Raw genomic sequence first — 15,532 nt, forward strand, 5'->3', positions numbered from 1 at the left:
TGAGGTAATTAAGCCTCCTCAAACTCCAGACATGCCCACTGCAAAAACAAAAAAACAAAACAAAAAAACAAAATCTACCCCAAGTTAATGTACATAATGGTCTGTATTTGAAGAAATGTATTATAAGAATGACAAATTGTCACATCTAAGAAACATCAAATCTACAAAGCTAGGTCGGCAGACCTCTTATAGAGAACCCTATCACTGTCACAGATAAAACTTTCTAAGGGAGTTTTCTCCACGAGTCAGTTAGAACCCTTTACAATATCTTGGCTGGCAATCACAGTTTCATGTGGATCCCAAGCCTCAGCCCAGAGGTTCTGGACACAGTGGCCTGGATTCTAACGTACAGGCAAGGTTTATCATTCATTCAAAAGCAAACGTTTTAAGTGGACCTTCAAAGACCAGAACCTCAACAGAATAGTCAACAGGAAATTAAATTCCCTAAGTTAAATACTATGAGTGGCCAGAAGTGTAGTAGTCTCTATCGCACTCAGTGCGGAAGCTTCTCACTAGAAACTGTCTTTTTGAGGCAGAAATGAATTGTGTTATTTTCTCCACCGTCAACCTTAACCCAATGCATTGGACATAGTAGGGGCTCAACAGAAGTGCCCTTTGATTTGAACACTACTGCTCTCTCAGCCTTTGGCAGCTCCAGAAAAGGCAGATTGGGGTATTATCTATGCATTAGTCTACTTCAGTTGAAACCAGGTCTCTGAGCCCCTAAGGACGGGTGTGAACCAAACACATTGAGAAATCAACCCTACAAGCCTGTGTTTCTTTAGGGAAGGGGGCGGATCTTAACTTTCCTCAATCATTGAAAGAATGGGACCCCAAAACAAGGAATTCAAAGGAATAGTCTAGGATCCTGGGGTGGGAAGAGGGGGAGGCAAGTGTGCTACGTGGCCACTGAGGACGACAGCGGGCTGGGAGTGGGTAGGCCTGGCGGCGGGCCTGGGCCTGAGTAACCCCTCTTCCGGGCAAGGCCAGGGCGTGAGTCACTGGTGAGCCTGGTGGGAGGAAGGGGTGGCCTGAGGCATAGCCCTTGGGGAGGTCGGAGGGTCTGACTGATGGAGGGATCTCTGGAGCTGGGGGTGGAATTAAAGTAGGAAGTGGATTTTGAAATCCACTCTCTCTCCCTCTGCGGTGGGGTGTCTAGGGCTCCAGGGGCCGGGGGACTGGGGCTGGGGGTGCTCCTCGGGTCGCAGGGAGGGGCTGCCGGGCAGCGGGGGAGGAGACCTGCCAGCCCGCGGCGCCGAAATCTCCCGCGCTCTGGAGCTGGCCCCTCCTCCCCCGCCGGGCCTCACGCCCCTCGCCGCCGCCAGGCCCGCCAGCCGGCTCCTCCCGCTTTTCCCGCGACGCAAGCCGCGGCCACAGGAGCCACCACGTCCCCGCCCCGCCACCGCCCGCGCCAAGCCTGGCGGTCCGCCGCGCCCCGCCAGTGACGGCACTGCAGGGTGCGTGGCCAATCGGCTCGGCCCCCGAGCAGTCGGTGTCGGCCCCGCCCCTCGCACCCAGGGCCAATGGGGCGCCGGCGCCGGCGTCCCCGGCGGGGTGAGGGGTCGCGAGGCCCCGCCCTGTCCTCCCCTTTCCCCTTTGCCCCGCCCTTTCCCGCCCGGCCCCCTAGCCCCGCGTCGCTGCTGGTGCCGGTCCCCGCGCTGGGCCCGCCCCCGCCCCTCCCGCCGGCCCGCCAGCGCGCCTCACGGCTCCTGTCTCCCCTCCCTCCTTCTCTCTCTCACGCCTAGCGCAATGGCGGCCGCCGCGGCGGAGCAGCAACAGTTCTACCTGCTCCTGGGAAACCTGCTCAGCCCCGACAATGTGGTCCGGAAACAGGCAGAGGTAACCGAGATCGCCCCCCCCGCCCCCGACTCCGCGCCCCAGCCGGCGCGCCGACCCTTCCCGCGACGCCGCCCGCTGGGCCTTGGCCGCTCAGCCGCGGCGGCGCAGGCCGGGCCAGGCGGGCGGCGGCCGCTCAGCCCACGTGTGAGTCGGCCCTCGGCTCCCGGCGGTCCCCGCCCCGGGCTCTTCCGGCCCTTGCAGCCGCGGCGCCAGTTACCTCCCCGTCGCCGCTCGCACACACGTGCGGCCGCTGCTGACACGCTGCCCCCGCCCAGATGGGGAAGCCGGGCGGCGGGGTGGGGTGTGGGGCGGGCCCCGGGGCTCCCCTCGCCCCTTTCCCGCTTTCTCCCTCTGGGCGCCTCCCCCGGCCTTTCAGCTGCGGTCCCACCCTGCCCAGCGCTTTGGTCCCCCAAACCCTGGCTGCTCCCTGACCCGTCACCCCTGCTTCTCTCCTGCCCCTCACTCTTCACACACCGTCTGTCCATCGCTTCGCCATCCCTTCCTATTGAAATGTGCCTTGCCTTCTCGCCTTCTTTCCACCTGTTTACATTTAGTCCAATTTCTCGTTCTGTTTCCTAACATCAGAAGCCGGATTTCCCCCCCCCCCCCCCCGCCCCCAGTTTTGTGAAGTTGCCTTTAGGATTTTTTTCTAAGCAGCTTGCACCGTTACTTTGCCCATCCTTCGGATACATTTTCTTTGATCTTTAGAGATTTGTGGTCTCATAAATGGGATGTTCTGGGACTTCCGTTGTCTAACTGGGCCAATGCCATATATTTAAGCCTTTAATTTCACTAAATCTAGCCTGAATCTCTCTTTTTTTTTAACCACCTCTGGCTCCTGACCTCCAAAATGTGGGGCTGTGGATAAAGTTTCAAGAGACAGTATTTCAAATGTCTCTGCAAGTTCATTTACCAGGTAGCTGTAAGGCACACTTGGTTCTGTAGAAGACTGTTGTTATACTAAGCCCTGAGATGCGATTTGAGACACCAAGGGAAGGGCAGAAAATTTCCAGTTCCTGTGAAGTGCATTATCAGACCCTATCCTCAAAGTTGATTATATATGGAGTTCTTTGCAACCACGTGATTGAAGATTTTTTATAAGAGTCAGTGAAGGATGTTCAGCCAGATATTCTTACGGAGCAAAAATTTATTTGGTACATAGGTAATGAAATTGGGGGACAAATCCTCTTCTAGATTCACGAGTTTTTATAGTTGTTTTTAAAATCACAACATCATTCTTACTTTAAATAGATGGAGGGTCTGCTGCTTATGCTTGGTGGTTTTCTGATCCGTGAAGTAAATACACTGGAAGTTCAGTTCTGAATGAAAAGCACTTTAAACAACTGTTAACTTTATCCTAATGACTTTCAATTCATTTCTTATACACATTCAGGGTAAAAATTCAAACTGCAAATAGTTTGGGTTTTTTTTTTGGCTGCGCAGCGCGGCTTGCGGGATCTTAGTTCCCCAGCCAGGGATTGAACCCCGGCCATGGCAGTGAAAGTGCTGAGTCCTAACCACTGGACTGCCGGGGAGTTCCCTGCAAATTGTTTTTTTATGCCATTCCCCAAAGGTAACCACTTTTAAGTGTCTGGTGAATCTTCCTTGCAAATATCCTTATAGGCGTATATGTATACGTTGATTTTTTTACATGAATGGGCTTATAGTACGCATCCTGTTGTGCAGACTTGGAATTTTCACTCAGTAAATTTCACATTGCCACATAAGAGGGTTTTTTTTTAAAGCAGCAATGGATGCTCAACCAACCACCTATGAATGGATGTTGAGGTTTCCATTGTCCTGCTCGTAAAAATAGTGCTTTACATTGGAGTACATGTATATTATCTTTTCAGACTTTAACAGGTTTATTTGTAGAATATTTAGAAGTTGTATTTGTCCTTAGAAGTGATGTGCATTTTTATCTGCATCAGTTTGCACTGCTATCAGAGGGATGTGATGAGCCTATAAAAACATTTTAATGCTTTCTGCTAACTCTAGAGGTAATTTTTCACCAAAATAAGTTCTTAATCCCAACCCATAATAGAAATTTCCATGTGTTACAAAGCAGAACAGCATTGTAATTAGTAAGCTAGTTTAATTCTCCCTCTTCCCTCCAGTTGCTTAAGTCTCTATTGTCAAGCCTAGTGGGGAATCTCTCTTCTATTGAACTAAATACCAATGTCTGGTTTAGCTTGAATTCCGGTTGGTGCCTGTTGTAAATCTTTTATCACTCCCATCAATTTGGGGATGGTTAGCAGCATTCAGCACATTTTCTCATAAAGAACAATTGAAAATAAGTACTGTTATTCTCTTAGTCTTTTTATTCTGAGTGAAAACATTCAGATACTATACTTTTACTTTCATTGTATATCCTGGGACTGTATTAATATGTAAACTAAGTACTATAATATAGAATTTTCTTAATTTGACAGAAAAAAAGGTAAATGTTTGAAGGGACGCTCCCTAGCACCATGTAATATAGTACTAAACTGGTCTGTAAATAGAGCTTCTTAGGAAAGCAAAATATTTGAAAAAGAAACGGCCACACATAACAATACCTTAATACCACATTTTTCCCTTTTTTGCCGTACGAAATGAGCCCTTTATAAGTGATCAAACTAAATAAAATTGAGTATTACAGTCTGATATAACAAATACAGAATTTTTTTTTTGAAGTAAAGAATTGGCAAGGGCTCAGTAAATATCTTTGTAATTTACTCAGTCAAAATAAAAATACTTAGTTGACACATAAATACCAAACTGTTGACTAAAGTGACTTGTTTTATATTCAAATATGAAGTCAAGTACAGTAAAAGACTTACTGTTATATATTGTTGAAATCATTGAATGGCTTCAAAACTTTAAGAAGTTATAAACTTTTTTCCATTGTATAAACCATTTGGTAGGCTTTATATTTTATTTCTATTAAATCTTAAAGGATTTTTCTCTTTAACTTTACAAAAAAAAATGTTTCTGGTATTTTAAGAAATGATTTAAATGCCCGTCTCAAAAATTTAATAATTAACATGAATACATTGAATAAATAATTGACAGGTATTCCAGAGTTGAATGTCCATGGCATTCATGACTAGACATTTTTATATGACATAAGCTTGAGTAATCACTAATCCTATGCATGGATTTTTTTTTTTTTTTTTAAAAGAAGTTATCTTTTTTTTTTTTTTTTTTTTTTTTAAATTTATTTATTTATTTATTTATTTTTGGCTGTGTTGGGTCTTCGTTTCTGTGCCAGGGCTTTCTCTAGATGCGGCGAGCGGGGGCCACTCTTCATCGCGGTGCGCGGGCCTCTCACTATCGCAGCCTCTCTTGTTGCGGAGCATAGGCTCCAGACGCGCAGGCTCAGTAATTGTGGTTCACGGGCCCAGTTGTTCTGCGGCATGTGGGATCTTCCCAGACCAGGGCTCGAACCCGTGTCCCCTGCATTGGCAGGCGGATTCTCAACCACTGCACCACCAGGGAAGCCCGTATGCATGGATTTTATATTCCCAGTTTTTTCCATTGACTTGTTCCTCATTGATTGTAGTACAGCACTTCATTAATGAGATTTGAACTGAAAGAGGTCAATGTATTGAAAATTTTACCTGATTTTTGAGGAACCAGGGTGTTTACTAGGTAAAAGTTGTTTGTCCCATCTTTACATTTCCATATACATGGAGGCTTGCCATAAATATTTATGGAATAGTGAGATGAGTGCATTTTAGCATTTTTCCTTTCTGGGGCTGGGGGGTGAACTCCGCTTTCCATTGTGTGATTGTGTATGGTGGTGTCAAACGGAATGAACTTTTATGTGCAATAACACTGGTAACATTCATTGAACCTGCCTGGGCTAGAGCTAGAAATATTCTTAGAAAAATTCTTTGCATTTGCTGTACTCGGATGTGCCAGGTGCTGGGAATACCATGAGGAAGAGATACCGTCTCTGTCTTTGTGGAACTCAGTCTACTTAGGCTAAGAGAAAGTTGTTCTTTTGACTTCATGGCTGTGTTCTTTTTGCCAGACTTTATCCTTGACTAGTGTCGTGGTGTAAATGTAATACTAGATCTGGATTGCCATGCTGGAACATATCAAATGGGGAGAACCCTCTGTCAGGAGTCAGATGTCATACTAAACTCTCCTTCCATTGACTTTTAATTTGTTGTGGAATACAGTTTACTATTTGATTTACTGTTTATAACAAGTTTTCTGAGACTGGTATCTTAGTGAAGAATTTTTTATCCCCAAAACTTGATTTAGACCACTGGAAATTTAAGTGTTAAACATATAAAGCATCTACAGGGCATTAGGGGCTAAGCTAGTACAAGGAATAAAAAGACATTTTTATTATACTGTAAGAGACTTTGTTTAAATGAAAACGCTGCTGGTTTTTGAGTTGCTTTGATAAAGATTAAGTGAAAAATCTCAAGGTACATCCATTTTTGCAATCATCTTGTAGGTATCTTTACATAAATTATCATTTCTGGACAAGTAAATTCAGACCATCTTCTCAGTTGTGAAAACTTTTTGTCACAGTTTTCAGCATTATTATGTTCCTGTGTGCTTATGTACTAGAGGGGAACTTGAGGTCATCAGAAGATTTTGAATTGTCCTTTTCCCAAAATGTGTTCTTCCCCAGATTCAGATATGTTTGAGAAGTTTGAAAACTGTATAGCATTGCATAAATAGAACTGGTTGTTTAGTGGAGTCAGGCCCCAGAGGTGAAACCCAGAGAGGGCATTCAGTGTCAGGGAGATTTTGGGTACAGCTGGCCTCAGAAGAACAGAATTCTTTCTACTGTTTATTGTCTGTGACCTTGAGCAAGTCATTTAACTTCTGAGCCTTTATTTCCTTATCTGTCAATATCCCAGGGATACCACAGAGCACTAGATAAATGGGAGATATGGATTCAGAGAAGCACAATTTTCCCTTCCTTGTCCTCATCACTTCTGTCTAGAGAGAAACTAGGTAGATTATAGAAGATGGTAGCAGAGCAGACAAGCTCTTTGAATTTAGACTGCTGAGAAATTAACATGTTATCTACATTATTAACCTTCAAGTGGATAGATGAGAATAGAATATTTACTAAGAGGCTTCTTGGAAAACAATTCCAAGTGTACTTAAGATAATGATTACTTTTCCACCTTAAAAGACTGACATTAGAAATTGTATGCATGCACGTGAATCTACACTTCAATTTACTTTTGTAGACGTCATATACTTAGGTCTTATTTTTTGATCCACTCTATCTACCTTTTAATTGGCGTCAATTTTTTTTTACTGTTAAACAGTTTGCTCTCATTTTACGTTATTAATGGAGAAGGAAAGAAGTGTCCTGAGTCACAAAACCTAGATGTCTAGATTTATTGAAATGATATTAAGTTTCCTGACCAACTTTATCCTGACCATATTCATTTGTTTATGTATATAATACAGTTTCGGCATAATCTTTGCTTGAAAGGAAATGTAGCATAAAGAAGTTGAATATTTTCCCTTTCTCTGACTTGCTTCATCTGAGCGTATTTCTCTGGTGGTTGTAAGTAGTAGCTTGAACCAATTCTACCTCATTTGGTCTAAAAAATGTTGACAAGATAAGCAGTTTTCCATGATGTAAGGGGATATTGAGTGAGCACTTCACAGCATGGTAGCTCAACACTAGTCAAGTTTTTGGTTCTCTTAGGCCTTGAGTTTTATTAATCACAGAGGAGCCTAAGGTAAGAAAATGTGCACATACATTAGAAAAATCTAGTTAAGAGACAAAGGTGGAAAGGAACTTGATAAGTAACTTCTTCAACATCCTCTTTCCTGACTTGTCTGAAGTATGCTCTCTTGCTCAGGAGAAAACGTTCACACCACACCTAGGGAGTTGGACTCCTCATGCGTGGCTCTTTCCTGCTCTTGCTTTCAGTTCTATAAATGGTGTACTCAGGAAATTTTCTAACATGATATTCTAACCTTTAATGTTTTTCTTTTTCATGTAGGAAACCTATGAGAATATCCCAGGCCAGTCGAAGATCACATTCCTTTTACAAGCCATCAGAAATACAACAGCTGCTGAGGAGGTACTACTTTATTTATTTTAATTTTTTTTTAAAGGCAGGATTTCATTCATTTTTTTTTTTTAAACTTTTGGGTTTGTTTGTTTATTTATTTATTTATTTATTTATTTATGGCTGTGTTGGGTCTTCGCTTCTGTGCGAGGGCTTTCTCTAGTTGCGGCAAGTGGGGGCCACTCTTCATCGTGGTGCGCGGGCCTCTCACTATCTCGGCCTCTCTTGTTGCGGAGCACAGGCTCCAGACGCGCAGGCTCAGTAGTTGTGGCTCACGGGCCTAGTCGCTCTGCGGCATGTGGAATATTCCCAGACCAGGGCTCAAACCTGTGTCCCCTGCATTGGCAGGCAGACTCTCAACCACTGCGCCACCAGGGAAGCCCCGGAGGTACTACTTTAATTCTTTGAATGTGACTTTCTTACAAACAGTCGGGTATTAGATAGTCCTCAGAGTGGGTAATGAGAACTGTTGTTTACTGCATAGACATTACCAGAACTCTGAACTTAATTCTTTGCTAAAAGCTACTTTGGAGTTATAATTTTTTTGAAATACTCTGTATTAAAAATGAGAATTTCTTTTTTTCCATGTAAGATGATTACATAAAAATTATTAAATGTAAGTTATTTTTTTGGTAACTATAAAAATTTTTCTTCCTTGGAACAATTCATTCTACAGGAGGAAGTTGAATTCATTCAGTGTTTTAATGTGTTGCCAAATGAAAAAATACTTTTTGTCTTTAAAACTTTTATGCTTATAGCTATTTCTGGGTGGTGAAGAATACGTGCTACAGATGTGTAAGGACAAAGACACACTTTGTTAGAATCCTTTAAAAATCATGGTTTTCAGCAAATTACTGTACTAAATTCAAATTTATAGTATGTTACTGCTTCTCTGCATTTAGCTGCTAACTTTTTCTCAAAAGTAATATCCTTGTATATAGTTAATGTTAATTGAATATCCTCTTATGGAAAAGGCATCAAAATACCCAAGTGTAGAAAACTTACTCCACCTACGAAACATTGCATTAGAATTTGTAAAGTGAGACTTCATTGCTACCAGTCACACTATATGTAAAATGCTTATATTAACACATGATGGAAATGAAGTCACGCTAAATCTTCTATATAATGTTACACCTGCCTTCTTCTAGTCAGTCAGTTTAAACTGGCAATTTAGTGTTTTCTGATAACACTTAGAAAACACTATAATAAAGTGCCCTCGTTTTTTTTAAAACAGGTGACAAAAGGCACTTCTTCACCTTTGTAGCATACTATTTTTCTTTAATTCAAAATAAATGTCAAATATGAGGACAAACATAGAAGTAACTTAAATCTCTAAAATAGTTGGCTATTTTAATTCTTGAAGATTGATGCAGGTTAGCTGCAAAACAAGTTTTAAAGCCAAGAATAATGTGAAAATTATTGAATTTTATTTCTAAAAGCCTATTTTGAACCCTATTTAGATCCTGCTTTGACTTAGGAATTAGGTGATTATGAACTAGCCTCAGCACCTTCATGATTCAGTGTATGTGTGAGAAGAATTGCACCAATTTTAACCACTGTTTAACCTCTCTGAATCCTTTCTAGAGCATAAATTAAAATTTTTAAAAAGTTTGCTATCAGCCAGAAGTGATTCAGATAAGATTTCTCAGTGAGAAGTAAATGGAGGGGAAAAAATGGCAAATTTTATTTGTATAGCTTAATTCTTTTTATTGCTGTTGGTCACAGTCTCAAAGTAATTATAGTGATAATGAGTACCTGCAGTCCAGAAAAAAAGAATATGAAAAATCGGGTTTAATATTTTCAATGGCTTATTGACTTCTTATGATAAAATTTTAGAATGGCATTTGTCTCAGCTTTTCTTTTGATAATCTGAACGAATATTATACAGAAAGTGCCAAATTTAAATACATTTTACAAATTTGAAAATGGGATAAGAATATACACATTGAGATTAGGGCTTTTTAGATATGGGGAACTTGTGATGTTTGCATGAATGAAGTATAAAGATAAATGGATTTTTTAAATTAATTAATTAATTTTTATTTTTGGCTGCGTTGGGTCTTCGTTGCTGTGCGTGGGCTTTCTCTAGTTGTGACGAGCGGGAGCTACTCTTCGTTGTGGTCCATGGGCTTCTCATTGCGGTGGCTTCTCTTGTTGTGGAGCACAGGCTCTAGGTGCACGGACTTCAGTAGTTGTGGCTTGCGGGCTTTAGAGTGCAGGCTCAGTAGTTGTGGCTCGCGGGCTCTAGAGCGCAGGCTCAGTAGTTGTGGCACACGGGCTTAGTTGCTCTGCGGCACGTGGGATCTTCCTGGACCAGGGCTCGAACATGTGTCCCCTGCATTGGCAGGAGGATTCTTAACCACTGCACCACCAGGGAAGTCCCAGATAAATGGATTTGATAGCGCTTTATCTAAGAGGCTAATGAAAGGGCGATGATACAGTAAGATTGGCCAGGCTGGGAGCATAAGATTAAGTAGGAAAGGTAGTTTATACACTAGAATGAGAGCCAGATAGGGAAGTAAGAAAAGAGCATTATAGGGTTTGCAATTTATATTAAGATTTGTTTTTCTCCAAAGAATATATTTAAAATAGGAATTAAAGACAGGTTTATCATTGCTAAGATATGTGTTCCTATTCAAGATCTAATATGTTCAAGGCTTTTCCTCAGCTATAAACAAATAGCTTTTGTGTGGCATTTTCTATACGGTAGACTAATGTGATTAGAAAGATTTTTATGTATTTTACCTATTATTTTTTTTAAAACTCTAGCGAAATGCTTTTGAAATGAATTGTAAAACTAGAATAGTAAAGTACATCAATGGCAGAGTGAATGTAGCTTGTTGGAAATTTTTTCTCCAGTAAGACACCAAGTTATTAACAATGTTATCTATTTATAGGCTAGACAAATGGCTGCCGTTCTCCTAAGACGTCTGTTGTCCTCTGCATTTGATGAAGTCTATCCAGCTCTTCCCCCTGATGTTCAGACTGCCATCAAGAGTGAGCTACTAATGATTATTCAAATGGAAACACAGTCTAGCATGAGGAAAAAAATTTGTGATATTGCTGCAGAGCTGGCCAGGAATTTGATAGGTATGTGTGCAAATACGTTTATCATTATGTTGTTGAAGAAAATGAGTACATATATCTTTTTTTTAAGTGGAATCTTGGAGGAAGACTCACAGTACTTGAGTATCATTTATTCTGTTCGAAATGAGAGTGATTATGGATTCTGCATTTAAAGCCAAAAATTACAGATGTTTGTGAAATGCAGATATAATTAATACTTACCTATTGATCTTCAAAACTGTTTCTCTGTGTGGAGAAATAATTTTCTAGTTTACTTGAGAATTGTCAGTTTTATTTTCCCCTTAATCTGTAGTTTTGAAAGCATAGTTTAACTTATAAACCTGCCAATAGAAGTAGAAATCAGTGGACTCCAGGTCGTTTTTTGCTGTTAAAGTTGTGTTTATAAATTAAGCACATATGCTTATTATACTACTATAGTTCATTATTAAATACCCAGAAATATTTTTAGAGGATAAGGTAAATGAAAACACCTAAAAATGCATTTTATCAGCAGCCAGAACTCTTTTTGGTCACACTAAAAACATTAATGATATAATTGGATATGCTTTGTTATTTTTTTTGACAGATTCATACATGTGATTTTAAACTTGGTTCATTTAGGTGGCATTTTTAAAGGTTGAAAAGAATACCTCACTGAGATAAGGCTAACTGGGAGAATATTGCTAGTTGTGCTTAGTAAATTATGACACAATTTTTTAATCTCCACTACTAGTAATGCAGATGTTCAGTTCAACTTACTGATACAACGAATTCTTAAAAACCAATAGGAAATGTGTTAAATTTTTATATTTTAAGTAAGTTCTAAACCCACAGAAACTTGAATTTTTTTTAACTAACTTGGGAAGTTCTATTTTCAAGTTTTCTAAGTGTGCAGATAGGAATTTTTATAGGTTACATCATTTCTAACTCAAAATCACTTAATAATGGAAGCATTTCCAGAATGTTTCAAAGTGCTCTCTCCATAAATTTTTTTGTCAGCACACTACTCACTTCAGAGAAGTTCAGCAAATGGGGGGGGGGAATTTTTTTTTAAAAAATGCATAACTCGTCTATATTTTCTATAACTCTTAAGTTCTTTGTGACAATAAAACCAGTGAGTCTCTTAACTGGTACCGTAGATTTTGGTGGTGGTTTATTTTTATCACAAAGTATCACAAAAATCTATATTTTAAAATCTTGTTAAAACACAACCACATTGATAACATCCTATAGTACTTAAAACTGCCCAGTGTGATCACAGCTCTGGGATTCCCATTCCCATTCTCCAGTTTGCAAGTAATAAATATTTTGGTTTTAAGACTTGTTACCAAATATTGGCTTTGCCTGCTTTTTAAACTCTTTACTAACAAATAGTACGTAGGAAAGACAACCAGTCCAGTAGTCAAAGTGTGCTTCCTTTTCTCCAGATCCCACTCCTGAGAAATAACCACTGCTGATAGTCTGTGCTTATGTAACCCAGATGCACACAATTGCTTTTACTAGATTATAATGCCAGTTTATGGTGGAAGGACTTGATTTTATTGGAATTTTTGTAAAAACGTAGAGCGGGTGACATTTTCTACAGCCACATATTTTGAATGAGGCTTACGAAATGAAAGCATTCACTCTTGATATTTTGAAGTTTTCATTTACACAGGTTATGCCTGGATTTCTTTCCTTTTAGATGAGGATGGCAACAACCAATGGCCTGAAGGTCTGAAGTTCCTTTTTGATTCAGTCAGCTCTCAAAATGTGGGACTGCGGGAAGCTGCCCTTCATATTTTCTGGTATACACATTGATCTAATTTTGGGGGGGAAGTTTAATGTTATGAGTGCCCAAAGCACATTTTAATTGATTATTTTAGTCTAGCTTAACTTTTTAGCCTTAAATAATGCCTTTAGATAAGCTTTGTATTTGTGTTGGAAGCAAAATTGAAAAGAACAAAGCTTTTCATTTTACATTATGATCCTTTTTTGTATACGGGGATTCTCTGCAATTTTATTTCTTTCCTTTGTCTTTTATGATTCTGAAAAAATTTCTGGGACAGTTTCTTCCTTAGGAGATTGACACAGTACCAGCTGTAGCTTTTAGAAAGCCACTTTAATAATGGCATCTGGAAGAAGAGAAAGAAAATGCTGGTGAATCCCCACTGTCTTCTGGGTCTTCTGTGACCAAGCTTTAGAAAAACATAATATTTTAGTAACCTCATTTATAAGTAAATGATCTAAGTTTAGATTTAAATGATTAACTGCATTTTTAAAAATTTGGCCTACTGTACAGTTCTACTTCATTTAAAATAATATACAGTTGAATTTATAACTTACCAAGATCATATACATTTTTTTTTGAGATCTACCTTAAGACTAGATATTACACCATTTTCTATTTTAGTTGTCAAGTGTATCTTTATATCAATAGTCCAAATTGGAGAATTAAGTAAAAGTACTCAGTTTAATTATTTACCACATTTAAAGTAGAGCAGAACTTGGACTGCCTGGATCACCAAGGCTGGGAGCAGAGTGTGAGCGTGGTTACTACAGTTACCACCTGAGCCCCTGTGCTTGCTCTTGTCCCCTCCTGCACTTCAGGTCAGCTTCCCCCTGAGACGGAGTGATAAGGATAAAGCAGAGAGCTGGGGTGGGCGTGCACCTGGGTCGCCTCTACTCCCAGTCTGATTCCACTGTGTTTGTTTTCTTGTTCACCTGACCCCAAAATAGGATTGCTTGGAAAATGGGTAGATGAAGTCCAGCCTTAAGGATTAATGTAAATTTTAAGTCAGTTAGACACGTAATTAGATGTTCTAGTTGACACCTTACTAAGATATAATGTAGGGTTTTTTTTTAATAAATTTATTTATTTTATTTATTTTTGGCTGCATTTGGTCTTCATTGCTGTGCACGAACTTTCTCTAGTTGTGGCGAGCCGGGGCTACTCTTTGTTGCGGTGCGCGGGCTTCTCATTGCAGTGGCTTCTCTTGTTGCGGAGCACAGGCTCTAGGTGAGCGGGCTTCAGTAGTTGTGGCTCGCAGGCTCAGTAGTTGTGGCGCATGAGCTTAGTTGCTCCGCGGCATGTGGGATCTTCCCAGACCAGGGCTCGAACCCATGTCCCCTGCACTGGCAGGCGGATTCTTAACCACTGCACCACCAGGGAAGCCCCTATAATGTAGTTTTTAAAGGATGCCTTGGATCATTTTTTCAGGAACTTTCCTGGAATTTTTGGAAATCAACAGCAGCACTATTTAGACGTCATCAAACGGATGTTAGTTCAGTGTATGCAAGATCAGGAACATCCATCGGTAAATAATTTCAATTCCATTAATATTAACACCTAATTTAATATAGCACCTAACTTGTGAAAGAAATCTATGTGTTTGGAGATCGTCTTTGCTTTTATACTTTAAAATGTAACTACTAGTTTTACTGATAAAGAAAATTTTCAACTTGAGTAAGAAAACTTGAACTTGCATCTATTAAGAATTTCTCATGATTGGCATTTTTGCTGTCTTCATTTTAGATCAGGACATTATCTGCTAGAGCTACCGCTGCGTTTATACTTGCAAACGAACATAATGTTGCCCTGTTCAAACATTTTGCAGACTTGTTACCCGGATTCTTACAGGTAAGAAAACAGTTTAGAATAGGTGATAATTATGTCCTTACTGGTTTTCTGTTGCTTACATTCTCATCAGAGTTCTGTAATGCATTCATTTATTCAATAAATATTTGTTGCCTACTATGTGCCAGCTGGGGATACAGCAGTGAACAAAACACGCATATCTCTGTCCCCATTGAGTTTAATATCTTTTGTCTTTGATAGACCTTTGGTCTCTTAGTTTCAGATTTTTTCTATAAGGCAAATGATATGAGCAATTTATGCTTATTATTGAATATGTAATCACATAGGTTATTTCCATTAGAACAACCAAATAACCTATGAAATGTAATGCCCATTTTTACATAAGGAGAAACTAAGGAGGAGAGGGTAAGAAACTTGCCCAAGGTCACAGTGTTGGTAAGTGGTGAAGTCATGCACAATTGAAACCCAAATTGGACTGCAGTCCTTACTGTTAAATACAGGGCTTGTAACAGTTTGTCCTGTAAAGTAAGTAGTTTATGGTTAGTTGACGTTATTGGATTCCAAGGATAAGTTACTATTCGAAGGACATCTGCCTCAATTAGAAAGTGAGATAAGCTTGGGTGAGTTAGAGTAGTTACGCTCAACCTTGTCAGTCCTCAAACCCCCTTTTATAGCAAGTATTTTATAACTTTCCATAGTCTTTCTTAAAATGAAATGCATAGTAACAACTCATGTACACATACAAGTTTTTAAAATATCAATGTATGGCCTTAAGTGGATACAAAGAAGAAATAGAAAGTAATGTCTAATAAATGACATGCTTTTCCACATATAAATGCTAGGGCGTGACCACAACAAAGAGACAGTAGACTGGGTGATTTCTAAGTGATCTATACAAATGCAATAGCTAAAAATGTGGACTGATACAGAGGTATCATTGGCGGTTCGAACACCATGATTTCTGTTACTGTTGGTGATTTGAACTGGTGATTTCCAGAAATGG

The 15,532-nt window shown here is 40.1% G+C and overlaps 1 protein-coding gene across 2 annotated transcripts in view; it reads left to right on the forward strand.

Moving 5' to 3' along the window:
• The first annotated feature begins 1,667 nt into the window (after positions 1-1,667).
• IPO5 (importin 5) overlaps positions 1,668-15,532 on the forward strand; it is a 40,562-nt gene continuing 26,697 nt past the window's right edge. The window contains exons 1-6 of one of the 2 annotated variants that reach the window (XM_036831508.1): positions 1,668-1,839; positions 7,815-7,895; positions 10,784-10,976; positions 12,637-12,739; positions 14,152-14,248; positions 14,467-14,571. In XM_036831508.1, the coding sequence (XP_036687403.1) occupies positions 1,750-1,839; positions 7,815-7,895; positions 10,784-10,976; positions 12,637-12,739; positions 14,152-14,248; positions 14,467-14,571 (669 nt within the window). In that variant the 5' untranslated portion in view covers positions 1,668-1,749. The remainder of the gene's footprint in view (positions 1,840-7,814; positions 7,896-10,783; positions 10,977-12,636; positions 12,740-14,151; positions 14,249-14,466; positions 14,572-15,532) is intronic. The other variant, XM_036831509.1, reaches the window with a different exon arrangement.

This window comes from Balaenoptera musculus, chromosome 18 (assembly GCF_009873245.2).
Source record: "Balaenoptera musculus isolate JJ_BM4_2016_0621 chromosome 18, mBalMus1.pri.v3, whole genome shotgun sequence".
NCBI classification, from domain to species: domain Eukaryota; kingdom Metazoa; phylum Chordata; class Mammalia; order Artiodactyla; family Balaenopteridae; genus Balaenoptera; species Balaenoptera musculus.